This window comes from Neolamprologus multifasciatus, chromosome 22, assembly GCF_963576455.1.
Source record: "Neolamprologus multifasciatus chromosome 22, fNeoMul1.2, whole genome shotgun sequence".
Lineage (NCBI taxonomy): Eukaryota > Metazoa > Chordata > Actinopteri > Cichliformes > Cichlidae > Neolamprologus > Neolamprologus multifasciatus.
Window position 1 is genome coordinate 567,464 of NC_140459.1, and position 13,969 is coordinate 581,432.

General features: G+C 47.2%; 1 protein-coding gene and 1 long non-coding RNA gene across 4 annotated transcripts in view; both read right to left on the reverse strand.

Moving 5' to 3' along the window:
* The window catches only part of LOC146492466 (uncharacterized), a 364,885-nt gene that overhangs the window by 178,368 nt on the left and 172,548 nt on the right, over positions 1 to 13,969 (reverse strand). The window lies entirely within an intron of this gene.
* Positions 1 to 13,969, reverse strand: part of LOC146492472 (glutamate receptor ionotropic, kainate 5-like) — a 193,198-nt gene that overhangs the window by 23,628 nt on the left and 155,601 nt on the right. For all 3 annotated transcript variants that reach the window (XM_085148519.1, XM_085148518.1, XM_085148520.1), the window contains 5 exons: positions 10,949 to 11,101; positions 8,758 to 8,862; positions 6,799 to 6,906; positions 6,518 to 6,721; positions 1,514 to 1,627 (listed from right to left, as the gene is read on the reverse strand). In XM_085148519.1, coding sequence (XP_085004645.1) covers positions 1,514 to 1,627; positions 6,518 to 6,721; positions 6,799 to 6,906; positions 8,758 to 8,862; positions 10,949 to 11,101 — 684 coding nt within the window. The remainder of the gene's footprint in view (positions 1 to 1,513; positions 1,628 to 6,517; positions 6,722 to 6,798; positions 6,907 to 8,757; positions 8,863 to 10,948; positions 11,102 to 13,969) is intronic.

The window sequence follows — 13,969 nt, forward strand, 5'->3', positions numbered from 1 at the left end:
GGTGAGGCAGGTGATCTCACAGCGTACCAAGTAATGAGCACAGTTTCAACAATGGGCCTTTCTCCATGCTGTGTGAGCCGCAGTCGCCTGGGAACATGACGCTAACACAGACGCTGCAGACATGGGTTTGCTACGTTCTGTCTCACAGCCGTGCCCAGAATGAGACATGCTTGTGCTGGTGTTTAACATTTGCACCTGTGCCTCTTCAGCTTCATTTGTTAGGACCTGCAGTAGCTCCGGCCATGTAGCTGCTGTTCTTGTTCTTGGTAAAAAGAAGGCTTCATGCGCTCTGAGCAAACCCGACTGTTCATACTGAACCTGATATTTTAATATCAAAGATCCCACGAGAATCCTCCACAAACACGTAGAGTTTCTCTGCGACTCACAGCGAGGTCGAGACTCCATCAGGAGGAGCACATGGCGACAGCGGAGAGAAAGAAGGTAAACTTTAACACTGAGTCTTCCTCTGTTCTCCACACAGAGGTGGGGTTTCTCTGCAGCACGACGCTGAGCGGCTTCCTAAGTCTGGGTCTGTGCAGCTAACTCAGCTAGCTCGGCTAGCTCAGCTAACTCGGCTAGCTCAGCTAACTCAGCTAACTCGGCTAGCTCAGCTAACTCGGCTAGCTCGGCTAACTCGGCTAGCTCGGCTAACTCGGCTAGCTCGGCTAACTCGGCTAGCTCAGCTAACTCGGCTAGCTCGGCTAACTCGGCTAACTCGGCTAGCTCGGCTAACTCGGCTAGCTCAGCTAACTCTGCTGGAACTTCTTATTAAACCTGTTGTCTGCTTATTTGAAGCCTGCGGTGCTGACAGCTCCACTGTGCTGTGCTGCTATGCATTTTTTATGAGCCTTACAGGTGCTGTGGGTGTTTTATTATTTCATATGCTGCACTGAGGGGGAGAGCACATGGTCCAGTGCTGCTACGCAGAGAGAAAAAAAGCTACTTTTTTTCTAAAAAAAAGTCGCTAGGGGGGTCTGAAAACTCGCTAAATATAGCGACAAAGTCGCTAAGTTGGTAACACTGCGTTATCTCCGTCTCTTTTCGTCGCTGTTAAATATTTTTCCATTTCTTTTTCAGGTTTGTTTGCTGCACTTCATAACAACCCTGCCCCCTACTGTAGTGGATGTGCAATTACACTTGATTCTACTCTGGCATAAAAAGCATGTTCCCGGGGTCACACGTGCCTCCCCCTGGCATCGCACCGCCCCACTGACTCCTCACGTCATGTGTACACTCTCTCTCTGTACTCTGACATGTTTTGGGAGGTTTCTTGGTTTGAAGCAGTGACACAAACCGCTGTGTGGAAAAATGTGGCGTAAAAACTGTGATTTGGCTGTTCTGACACGTCTCAGTTATTCACGCTTGAACCAGTGTGACCAGCATCAGAAGAAATAACCAGTCTCTGATGTCTGTGCTCCACGTCTGTGAAGAACAAGTGAAACGTCTTATTAAATCTCGTCGTGCATTCAGTTTGTGATTGATGTCAAGGACAGAAGAGCGACGGCGAGTTTACCAGATGAACCCGGTACAGGATGCTGATCCCCAGAGTCATGAAGGGTTTGGAGAAATCGATCACCTTCTCTCTCTCCGACGTGATGGTGAAGCCGGCCACCGCCAGGTCCGCTTTCTGCTCCGTGACACAAACAGACAGAGCGGATTAGCAACACGCACAAACATCACTGTAGGCACGACCTCTGACACCGGCAGGGAGGGACGGACGCCGGAGTGCGCTCAATAGTGAGACGCAGAGAGGAAGAAGAGGACCAAGGATTAAACGAGCAAATGAGACAGAGAATTAGATGGTGGAGGAGACGGAGGGAGGAGGTGAGGCGCTTTCAGATCGACCGGTGGAGCGTGAGAAAAACAAGTGAGAAGGAAAGAAATGAAATCAACATCAAAGAGAGGAGGAGGAGGAGGAGGAGGAGGAGGAGTTCAGCGCAGGTCTGAGAGGACATCAGATACGACCCCAGCAGAGGTCAGGAGGATGGAGGGTGTGACAGAGCAGACACAATGGATGATGTCAGGTGTTGGTGAACAGAAACACGGCGAGGACGAGTTGAGGCTGCGCGGCGGGAGCTCTCCTCTGTTATTCTGCTCTAATGGCTCCTCGTTTATTCACTAATGAGCTCAACGACTGAATCCTATTCATGTTCAACAGTTTTGCATTAACCAGAAACACTGTGGGGGAATAATGTTTGTCTCTAATGATAGTCTGTGTGATCGGTTTCATCATCACACAGTCCCTCCTCACAGCTCATCTCCTGCTGTTAGACGCATCATTCAGCCTTTCAGACTGCACTCTGCGTACTTCAGCTCATCATAATTACTGTTTTTGCCTCCGTTTTTAAATCGCCCTCTGAGTAACCACAGTTCATTCCTGCAGCACTGCTCTGATCTCTGCAGTCCATCATTTCTGTGGTGGCTCTGCAGGTCAGGCTCACTGATTTCAGTTTCAGCGTCCAATCGTTTAAAAGCTTTAAAGCTTCGACCTGAACCTACGTAATACCAGCTTTGAACACTAGGTGGCGCAGTGAGTCACTGTGGCTGTTTTTGTGGGCTTTTTTAACCCTTTAAAGCTGGTCGGAGCGGGCATGCTCTGTTTTGTGTAACTATTTTTAAATCCCGGTAGCTCTGCAACCACGTGAGCTAGCGCAATAATTTTTTTTGCATATGAAACCGGAGGAGTTGTACTTACATCTTATGCCATCAGCTTGTCCTCGGTCACAGTTTCCTTCCACATATAGCTTTGCAAAAACTGCATAAAAAGTACTTGCAGCAACAAAAACATAATATTCCATAGATCAGCTGTTTGTAACACTTCCTACGTCCATCAGCGTGAACTATCGCATGTCCGCCATGACCTGCCCGAAACCGGAAGTGACGTCATTTTGCGGAAATGTCGTTTTTTACCATCAGGGCCTCATGAGCCTATACTGGTGTTTTTAAAAGTTATGTTTGACTTTATGACTTTCTGTGTGGTTTCTGGGATGCTTAGGACTCATATTGCACTGCTGGAAATAGTTTATTTTGATGCAGATGCTGCTTTTTTGCAAATTTGCATTTTAATATTTATTTTCGTTTTTCCTGCAGTGTATAAAAATTGGTGTATTTCAAAAATAAAACTATGAAGACACTCAAAATAAATTTCCTGTGGTGGGAAACTATTTTGTGCAACTTTTTTGTATTTACAGTTTTGAGGGATAAGCCTCTTAAATTTCTCTAACTAGAAATATATGTTAAAAAAACAAAAACGATTTTCAATTTTTTTGTAGTTTATTGCACTTTTTTGCAATTTATGTAATTACTATGCACTTAATGCAGACATATTATTAAAATTTAGGCTGTAATGGTTGTATTGATGTATAGCAACTTGAAATGCTCCCAAAAATGGCTCCACAGCATGTAAACATATAATATAAGCTCTGGCGGACTTGGTTCTATGCTAGGTCTTAAAGGGTTAATCTGGGCGCGACACTCGGGAACGCCGTCGGACTGAGAGTGACGTCGCGCCCCGAGAAACCTCTGGGGAAGTTGAAAACAATCCCAGCAGTTAAAGCACTGCCCCCTGGTGGTAGATGTGAGCTCCTGTGCTGCCGATGACCGTCCCCGTCACGCCTGACTGATGCCTCGGCGGTTAGAACGCCGTCTCTCTCTCGAAGCTGCAATTAAAGGCACATCTTGGTTCCAAATGTTTGAAGTGCCTGTGCAGAGGTTCTGCAGCTTTTAATGAAATATTGATTTCTTATTGTACAGAAGTCATTGTTGAGGCTGCAGCAGCCGCTGAATGCATTACAAGTTAACAGCGGCTCCCCGGGGGGAGGGCAGGACGCTCACAATGCCAGATAGAGCTTTTGTTCTCGGCGGGTAAATCACGGCGCTGAGACGGTCCCGTTTCAAGCTGAGACTCTTAAATTAAGATGGCTAAAAGTGAAAGGATGCTTACAAAATTTCCCCTCCTGTGTCGGTGTGAGGCGGTGAGGAATCAAAGATTACAGTCTGTAGGTGTGCCTAATAAAGTGGGATGGGAGACTACAGTAGTGATTTGGAGGCCTGCAGAGTGTTGGTGGGGAGCAGAGGCAGACATGTTAACACTGAGACTTAATGCACAGAACTACAGACAGTTACCTGTGTGCAGTCTGTCAGCATGTGCAGAGGGCGGATCGTCTGCACGAGCCCACATTTATTCAAAAGCCTTTAATCTCATTGAATCAATGTCAATGCAAACGTGAACACTCGTGTTGGTGGAAGTTTCTCTGTTTGCAGCAGCGTTCACCTTGGCGGGTGAAAGATAATCTCATTACACTTTGAGTCAACAGAGTGGATCCATGCAGGACGTTTATCTGGACCCCAGACGCCTCCTGCTCCGTAATTAACACTTAATTGATTAACGAGTAGACACTTGTTAAACGAATTTCACCCATTTTCATCAGACTCCTGTGTGCGATTGTCTGTGTGTGTCTGTGCGTGTGTGTGTGTCTGTGTGTGTGTGCGTGTGTGTGCTTGTCTGTCTGTGTGTGTGTGTGTGCGCTTGTCTGTGTGTGTGTGCGTGTGTGTGTGCGCTTGTCTGTCTGTGTGTGCGCGCGTGTGTGTGTCTGTGTGTGTGTGTGCGTGTGTGTGTGTGTGCGCTTGTCTGTCTGTGTGTGTGTGTGTGTGCGTGTGTGTGTGCGCTTGTCTGTCTGTGTGTGTGTGTGTGCGTGTGTGTGTGCGCTTGTCTGTCTGTGTGTGTGTGTGTGTGTGTGTGTGCGTGTGCGCTTGTCTGTCTGTGTGTGTGTGTGTGTGTGTGTGTGCGTGTGCGCTTGTCTGTCTGTGTGTGTGTGTGTGTGTGTGTGTGTGTGCGTGTGTGTGTGCGCTTGTCTGTCTGTGTGTGCGCGCGTGTGTGTGCGTGTGCGTGTGTGTGTGCGCTTGTCTGTCTGTGTGTGCGCGCGTGTGTGTGTGTGCGCTTGTCTGTCTGTGTGTGTGTGTGTGTGCGTGTTGGCACGATGTGCTGCTGTCACTTGAACCAGATGTTCTCCAGCTGCAGAGTAGTGCTGCATGTAGAACATCTCCAGCTGCAGATGTTCTACATGCAGCTGGACTGTGACGCTTTTAAATGCTTGAAGTTTGAAATGATCACAGACTGAGTCTGCTGGTCTGTAGTAATCAGTGTTGGGAAGGTTACTTTTAAAATGTCCACCACAGATTACAGATTACAGATTACATGCCCCAAAATGTATTTGTAATGTATTCCGTTACGTTACTCAATGAGAGTAACGTAACGGAATACTTTCAATTACTTAATATATTATCATGCTGTTTACAACTACATGAATGTACTATTGCTGTGATTTATTACTGTTACTGAAGGTTACTCAACACCAAGCTAACATGGTTAGCTGGCGTTAGCTGAGGTTAGTTCATAGACTGTTAGCCTTGATGGTTAGCATTAACAACCTGCTAGCTACAGATAATCATGTTTGGTTCTGAAACCATAGCAACTAGATGTTTAAATCTTAATATATTATCATGCTGTTTACAACTACATGAATGTCCTATTGCTGTGTGATTTATTACTATTACTGAAGGTTACTCAACACCAGGCTAACATGGTTAGCTGGCGTTAGCTGAGGTTAGTTCATAGACTGTTAGCCTTGATGATTAGCATTAACAACCTGCTAGCTGCAGATAATCATGTTTGGTTCTGAAACCATAGCAACTAGATGTTTAAATCTTAATATATTATCATGCTGTTTACAACTACATGAATGTACTATTGCTGCGTGATTTATTATTATTACTGAAGGTTACTCAACACCAAGCTAACATGGTTAGCTGGCGTTAGCTAAGGTTAGTTCATAAACTGTTAGCCTTGATGGTTAGCATTAACAACCTGCTAGCTGCAGATAATCATGTTTCGTTCTGAAACCATAGCAACTAGATGTTTAAATCTTAATATAAATGAGTCACAGTAGGTGGACATTAGGTAAGGCTGCACTTTCTGCAGCGATCTCGAATAGAAAACTATTTCTGTATCAGTGATGTTTTCTGTCTGCTTTCAGAACCAAACATGATGAGCTAGCAGGTTGTAATGCTGCCTTCAGTAATAGTAATCAATCACACAGCAATAGTACATAGATACTGCAGGGGCACATAACCCAGGTAGCTAGCACAACTAAAACAAGCTATTTGCAGCAGGCTAACGTTAAAAAAACGTACTTCCAGATGTTTCTTTGGGTTGGCGTCTGAGAGCAGCCTGGTTGCTGACAGAGTTTGCATTGCACGCTTTCTTCTTTAAATGTGAAGTGGTGTGGGGAATTCCAATTAAGAGATGCACTCCTGCCCGTGCACTGCTGTATTCTAACTGTATTCTAACTACCACCTGTTTAAGCAGTAACTGTAACAGTTACTCATATTTTGTGTGTTTAAACGTGATGCTGGTACATGTATCCTCCCCAACACTGGCAGTAAAGACCGTTCTTGGAACAAAGTGATTTTAAGGCTGAAGCTTGTATGTAATTTAAGCTCCTCCTCCTTCGCTCACCCTGTTGATGAGCTCCCCCACCATGCCGGTCCAGCTGCCGTTGGGCTCTGGCGCTCCGTACAGCCCGTCGTCCACCAGCTTAATCTTAAAGGAGAACTTCAGGATGTCCGCCAGCTCCCGCAGCATGTCCACGCAGAAGCCCTCATACTGATCGTTGCCCTGGTACTCCTGGTAGTTGGACTTGCGCATCACGTAAGGGTTTTCCTGTCAGAGAGGAAGAGGCGGCTCAGAGCAGCAGGTCCACCAACCACAGACGTCACAATCAGATATGAAAGGCTCACCAGTATTGTGGTGACGACGAGCGACTTGTTGGCCAGCGTCTCTGATGCGTTGAGGTCCAGGGAGGTGGAGTTCATGGCCAGCGTGTTGTTGGAGTACCAAACACCAATCTAAAGGGGGGGCGGCAGAGGAGCAGAAACAAAGAGACTGAGGACGGGAGGAGAAGTGTTGCTAAGGTGATAACGTGATTTTGTTGCGGTCAAACGCTGTCAGAGACAAACCTGCGACACACGTCTGTTACGTCTCCATAACAGACGAGTTAGATGACGAAGACGACCCAGAGAGGAAGGATTAAAAACCAGTCTGGGATAATAAAACACGAGGAGGAGCTGAACACTGCTGCTGCAGGATCAATGCTGCGATCAATAGAGGAGGATCTGGCTCCGCCCACCTCGTCCTCTGGGTTAAATACGCTTGTAAACACCTACACGCTGACCTCACGCCAATCCTATCCCATCTCCCAAACTCCCGACCTTAGCCGACCTCTCGCCCGCTGCTGTGCATGTTTTAGCTGTGAGGAGACGAGCTGTCACCCAGAGGACCGGCTGATGGAGAGCGGGCACCACTCCCGTCTCCACCCGCACGCCTCCGTCCTCTCGGCTTAGCATGTCTCATCTATCTTACTGCCGTTTCTTTGCCTTTGCTTTGTTTACCCCTGAAAAACATTTGCTCGGGTCATCACGCAGGATTTCCACCATGACATTAATACTAAAGAGCCGCAGCGTTTCATTGCAACGCTGCTCCTGCTGCAAACACACAGTGTCCTGGCCGAGTCTGGGAAGCTCACCTGGATGAGGCTGCTTTGATACCTGAAGCTACACAAGCGTAAGGTTGCATTAAAGGGGAAGTGTGCTCACATCACTGAATATTCAAACTGTTGCAGTGAAACAGCGAGGAGAAGTAATCCGTGTAAGCACCGGCTCAGGCTTCAGACAGCTTTAAACTCTGATCTGCAGGAATGGGGAAATCCTCGATCCTGTTACGTCTGACATCGACATCCATTTCTGGCTCCTTGGGTTCCACAAACAAACACACCCCGAGGCTCAGCTGATAGTTAGAGCTTCTTGTTTCAGTGGTTCTCGTGCACCTCAGGTGTCTTTCAGGTGTTTCGAGCTGCTCACTGCCGCCTGGTGACCTCCTGGTGACCTCCTGGACCACATTCTTAAAGTTACAGTGAAAAGCTAAAAACACAAACACAGACTCTCGAATTACAGCTGAAAGTCTGACAAAACTACAAACGTGTGTGTGTCCAGCTGATTATGGACCAAACTGTGTCAAAGAATAACTTGTTTCATGATTAAACTAGAAATATGGATAATGTCCAACCCGCTGCCTTCTTTTAATGACTATAACAGCAGCTCAGTCCTGAGGTAACTGTGTGAATCAGCTCCTGAAAATGTGAAGCAAACTTAAATAGATTTGACTAGAATCCATGAATCTGGACCTCGGTAGACGCCACAGGTCAGGTCAGAGTTAGCGAGAGCAGCAGATCTATCAGGATGAAAATCAATTTGGATTCGATGCAGGAAGCAGAGCAGCCTGAAGCGACGACCTTATCGAAGGAGCGGCTCATCCTGCGGGGAGCACGAGCGTGCTCTTGTGTTTGAGCTGCAGCGTAAATCACGTTACTTCTCACGGGAAGCTTCACCCCTGGCACACGAGCCCACCTGACCCCGGGCTGACCTCCATTGATCTGCAACCTTTTAATATATGCATGAGGTCGTAAATGCGCGCCGAGTCCTTCAGGAAAAAATTGGTTTGCATTGATTTTATCGACGAATGAGAGAAGGGTTCACTGCGGAGCAGACGGTGCATCCTGCACGACTTTTAAGGTCACGGCGTAGAACATGCACGCTCATCCACCCACCTGATCTAAAGGCACAAATTTACATCTCTGCGGCTGAATGATGACCTAATCTCTTTCCTGTCAGCTCCCCACTTGACCCTATTTGACCTCTGACCTCTTTATGGCCTGCAGGGTGTTTCTCCAGGATCTTCAGGGTGTAATTGGTTCTCTGGCCTTTGCTGTTGAACTCGATGTGACCCGTCAGACCGTCGTACTCCACCTGATGAGACCAAACACCAAAGAGCAGGTTAGCAGGTTAGCTAGGTGCAAAGCTAACTGAACGCTGTGCTATGTTAAAGTAATAATAAGATAATATCAGCAGATGGAACACAAACGTTTAATTCTACTCAGCTTCAACCTGAAGAATAAGAAGGACAATAAAAACATCTATTTCCTGATTGATAACGACATCAGCTCCAGTGACATCACCTGCTGATGTCACCATCTTTGTGACGGGCACCTAAGGTGGTCATGTGTCATCATGAGGTAACAGCCCTGAGGCAGGGCGGCTAATTTAAGTTTAAAGAGATGAAAGTTCAGCTCATCAGTGTGGTTTCTTCTGGCGGGAAAATTAACCACGCCCCCACCCTGAAGCATGACCTGCTTTATCATCTGTTTCAGTGAAAGAAGACCTCAGTAAGACCTCAAACTAGCAAACGAGCTCGTTGACTCATTAGACGGCGCTTATGGAGGCCATAAATCTGTGAGCCGTACACTTCTTTTTACAGCCAGAGTCGCCTCCTGTTGCTCAAGCGGCACTTCCACGTCAGCTTTACTAGTCAGACCCAAAGGCTACAGTCATCTTTTATATACAGTCTTTCAGTGTCAGTGCTAACCTGAGGGTGAGAGAGCTTCACACCCTGGACTCTCTCCAGTAAACTGTTAGCCGGTTTAGCTGCACAGACTTGTTAGCAGCTAGCTCACCAGTCGTGATGACACTCAGCATCTTTATACGGAACAACAGACTGATAAACGTTGGCGTTCCCGTTAAGGATGCAGAATATCTGGGAAAGATGTTTACAGCAGCTCAGCGTGAAGCTTTATTACAGGCTGTACTTTAATCTGGCACACACACACACAAACACGTTTTCATATCGTTGTGGGACATCTCATTGACATAATGCTTTCCCATCTGCTAACCTTAACCATCAATGAACCCCGAGCCTAACCATCACCATAACCTAAATGTAACCGTGACACTAAAACCACACTTTGAGTCTCAAACACGCCTTTAAGCTCCTGGGAGCTGGGATTTAGGTCCCCACAAAGATATCAATACAGGCGCACACACACACTGGAAATAGAAACTGAGACAACAGGAAAGACAGACAGTTCATCAGATCAGTGACGCTGCTGCTGGTGTGTGTGTGTGTGTGTGTGCGTGTGTGTGTGCGTGTGTGTTTGCAGGAATGTGCAAATAAGTGTGAGAGATGTGCAGCCAAGCGTGCATTTTGTTCCTTAGTTTATGTGAGTTATGTGTAATCGAGTGCACATACACTATGAACGAGTGTGTGCGTGTATCTGTGTGTGTCTCTGTGTGTGTGCGCACAACTCAAGATGAATTACATCCCAAAAACAATGTGGCGAGAGAGACGGGGAGAGGGAGCGGGGTCTCTGGTTGCTGCCAGGCTCGGTGCAGAGATGATGAAGTGATGCTCGGAGAGCAAGCAAAACAAATGGAGAGAGGGAGCGGCATCCTCAGAGGAGGGAAAAAACAAGAAGTGGCAGACAGACAAAGACGGGGGAAGAGGAAGACAGGAATAAATCAAATGGACATGAAAATGAAAGAAGGAAGCAGGGAGGAGGCCTCCTTCCACGGGTGCAGCTCTGCAGCAGCTCGCCGTGTTAAAATCAACAAGTCGTCTAAATGCTGCAGTGCTGAACGCTCCTGCTGCGAGCTCCAATCCCTGCCAGTGTTTCCACTGAAATATGAAGTTTCATACCAGCAGCATCACACCCAGCTACAGCCAAGTTCACGCCTTCTACTGAGTTCCTGCCTATTTGGAAAAAACTGCTTTCAAAGCTTTTAAAAATGTCAGAGACCACACGGCTGCATGGGAACCAAACTACACCAGCACAGAGGTGAAACCAGCTGCTGTACTGGCTGGTAGACGTCCTCCAGTGTCTGAGCTGGAAACACTGCTGTTAGCACTTCCATCCTTTGGTCTGAAGAAGAGCTGCGCTCGCTGCTGCTGAGACGACAGTAAACCGTGAGCCCTTCATCCCTACATTACCCACAATGCCTTTCTGTGAGATGTCTGTGGGCCTCCTCTGATAATGCGTGAGGTGTGTCTGTGTGTGTTTACCATGCGCAGGTAGTTCATGAGGCTGGTGCCGTGCTGCCAGATGAGCGGGGAGGTGCAGCTCAGCGGCTTCACGCCGATCTCCTGACTGCGGTTCAGCTCTCGCACGGCGCTCACCACCACATGAACGGCGTCGAACATCAGTGCTGACGACAGCTGAGAAAGACACGGGTGAAAACATTAAAGCATGAATGGGTTCAATAACTGACACAGCCAGCCCGTTCTCACTCCCGAGGCATAACATGCCGACGTTTTGTCACGTCCCGCGGCGTTCCTGAGGAACGCGAGAGGAGACCTTCGGCGTTCTTATGGTACGCGGCGGGTTCTGGCTGAAATCCAGTGCAATGACGCTCCAGCCCTAAACCTAACCTTATCCCTAGCCCTAACCATAACCTTTTTCCTGAGCGTAACCAGGACTTTAATGATGTTAAATAGCGTGTTTCTAAGCGATTTGAAGAAAAAGAGCGAACATGTGTAGATAGAGTCCATACGGTTCTCATATTTCCTCATTTTTCCGAGGTCGTCATTTAGGAACGTGGTGGGTAGCCGAAAACGTAATATGTTGACGATTTGTCACCTAGCGTAAAATGTTACGCTTTGGGAGTGAGAACGTGTTGACACAGCAGAGCGCTCTGATGTCGCGGTGGAGGAGCTGCCTGTGTGCTCGAACTTTTCCGTCTCTGTGAGGAATAAAGACGACGACTTCCATCAGGGCGCCGTTTCACTCTGAGAGACTAACCAGTGTCAGCTGCTTCTCCCAGCCGGACACAAATGTGTCGCTCTCAGTCCGACACTCGTGAATGATCTCTGCAGCTCTACGAGAGCATCTTCCTAATGTGTTTCACATCTGAACCCTATGAGTGATGTGCACAGATCTGGACTGTCCATAACCCAACTGACGAATGACGACGTGTGATGACGGAGGATGCCGGTACATCTGCACTCTGTTGGTTTTAATGCATCTGACTGTCTGATGCAGCAGGCAGCTTGCTTGCTCATATTTTGCTTCCAAAAAGCAAAATGTTCTTGAGCAAGTTCTTCAGCTTTCTGACGGTATTTCAAAGTTCGTCTTTCGGTGCAGTCCTGGTGCCTGACCATTTGTTTCTGTCCGTTAAGCCTCTGAAGCCTCAGAGTTCACACTGAGCTGAAGGATGAAGCTGCTCACACCAAATATTCTTGCCTATTATTATTCCATGTATGTTTGCATATGTTATAATGAACCTCCAGGATTCCTGCAAAATCTAAAGAAATGAATGGTGACTTTTGCACAGTACTGTAGTGTGATTGAACTCATATTAGGCATTAAGAGTACTGGGTGAAGTTGAGAGCTTTAAAGCTGAGATCAGAATAAGATCAAGAACAGTCTGCTGCATGTGTCCTGTTCATTCAGCATGCTCTCCTCCACATTCCACCCTGCAGCCCACAAAGCTGCACAAAACTCCCAGAAGCAAGAATAAAAAGCTGTGTTTGTGTGTTTGTTGGTGCTCCTACAGCTGAAGAGGCCGGGGTATTGATAGCAAGAAGAGGAAAATTAAAGCCCTCCTGCTATCAGCGGCTCTCAGCGCTGGGCTCAGCGATCGACTCGGTGATCCTATCACAGTCTGACGTTCTGGTCTGTTTGGTCAGTTGTCAATCAAACTGACACTCTGAGCGAATCAGACAAATTGTACGGAGGCAGAGCGGCACAGTCTGTCAGCGGCTGATAAAGTAGACGGATGTATGACCGAGTGTGATTGGAGTTCTCTCCGAGTCGATAGTTTCAGGGCTGGATGACAATAACTAATTACAGACTGAAGAGAGACAGATAGACGAAGTGAAATCAGAGGCAGGAAGAGTGAAGAGTTCTGGTGACTCCCAGTCCCTGAGTTTGCTCCGCCTCCTCCAACATGGACCAGAACTTTACTGAGGAGTAACTGACATGCCGGCACAAGTGATTCTCACACAAGTGTTTGGACTCATTATTTGTAGTTTTGGCTCTATCCTCCATCACAGGCTCAAAGATACCAGATGGGACTGAAGTACAGCTTTCAGTCCAGGTGTTACTGCAGGTAACGAGGTGTTACTGCGGGTAACGAGGGGTTACTGCGGGTAAGGAGGTGTTACTGCGGGTAACGAGGTGTTACTGCAGGTAACGAGGTGTTACTGCAGGTAACGAGGTGTTACTGCAGGTAACGAGGTGTTACTGCAGGTAACGAGGTGTTACTGCAGGTAACGAGGTGTTACTGCAGGTAAGGAGGTGTTACTGCAGGTAACGAGGTGTTACTGCGGGTAACGAGGTGTTACTGCGGGTAACGAGGGGTTACTGCGGGTAAGGAGGTGTTACTGCGGGTAACGAGGGGTTACTGCAGGTAACGAGGTGTTACTGCAGGTAACGAGGTGTTACTGCAGGTAACGAGGTGTTACTGCAGGTAACGAGGTGTTACTGCAGGTAACGAGGTGTTACTGCAGGTAACGAGGTGTTACTGCAGGTAACGAGGTGTTACTGCAGGTAACGAGTCTTAGATGCTTTTACGTCTGATCGTCCTTCCTATTGTAAATCCTGTGTTTCCATCCATGAAGGCGTTTCCTGGTTGCAGACCTGTGAGCCTCCTCCAGAGGTCCTCTGTGAAATAAATGACTCTGTGGTCTCTCAGGTGTGTTGGTGTTGCTGAGCTGCTCGGTGCTTTGTGTCCTAATTAACTGTTCGTTCATTTCATGAATCAAGAAATGAATCGTAAGTACAGTACTACTTAAGTATAGCATAGTGACAATGATTTGCTTTGGGCTTTCGTTTGTCTTCGTCCTGAAAACAAACTTCAGGTGTAAAATCTCATTTCAGATGGGAACTTTTCTTCTTTTCTAATTGTTCAGTAACATCCATAAACATCCCAATCACAAAGTTCATCATGAAATCCATCCGGCACTTTAAGTGAATAGATATGAGTAATTACCCCGGGGATACGATGCCGTTTGCAGTGACTGAGGCAAACTCGTAATTGTCATTACTGTTATCTTTATTAAAGCTGGCCTTATCACTCTGCTGAT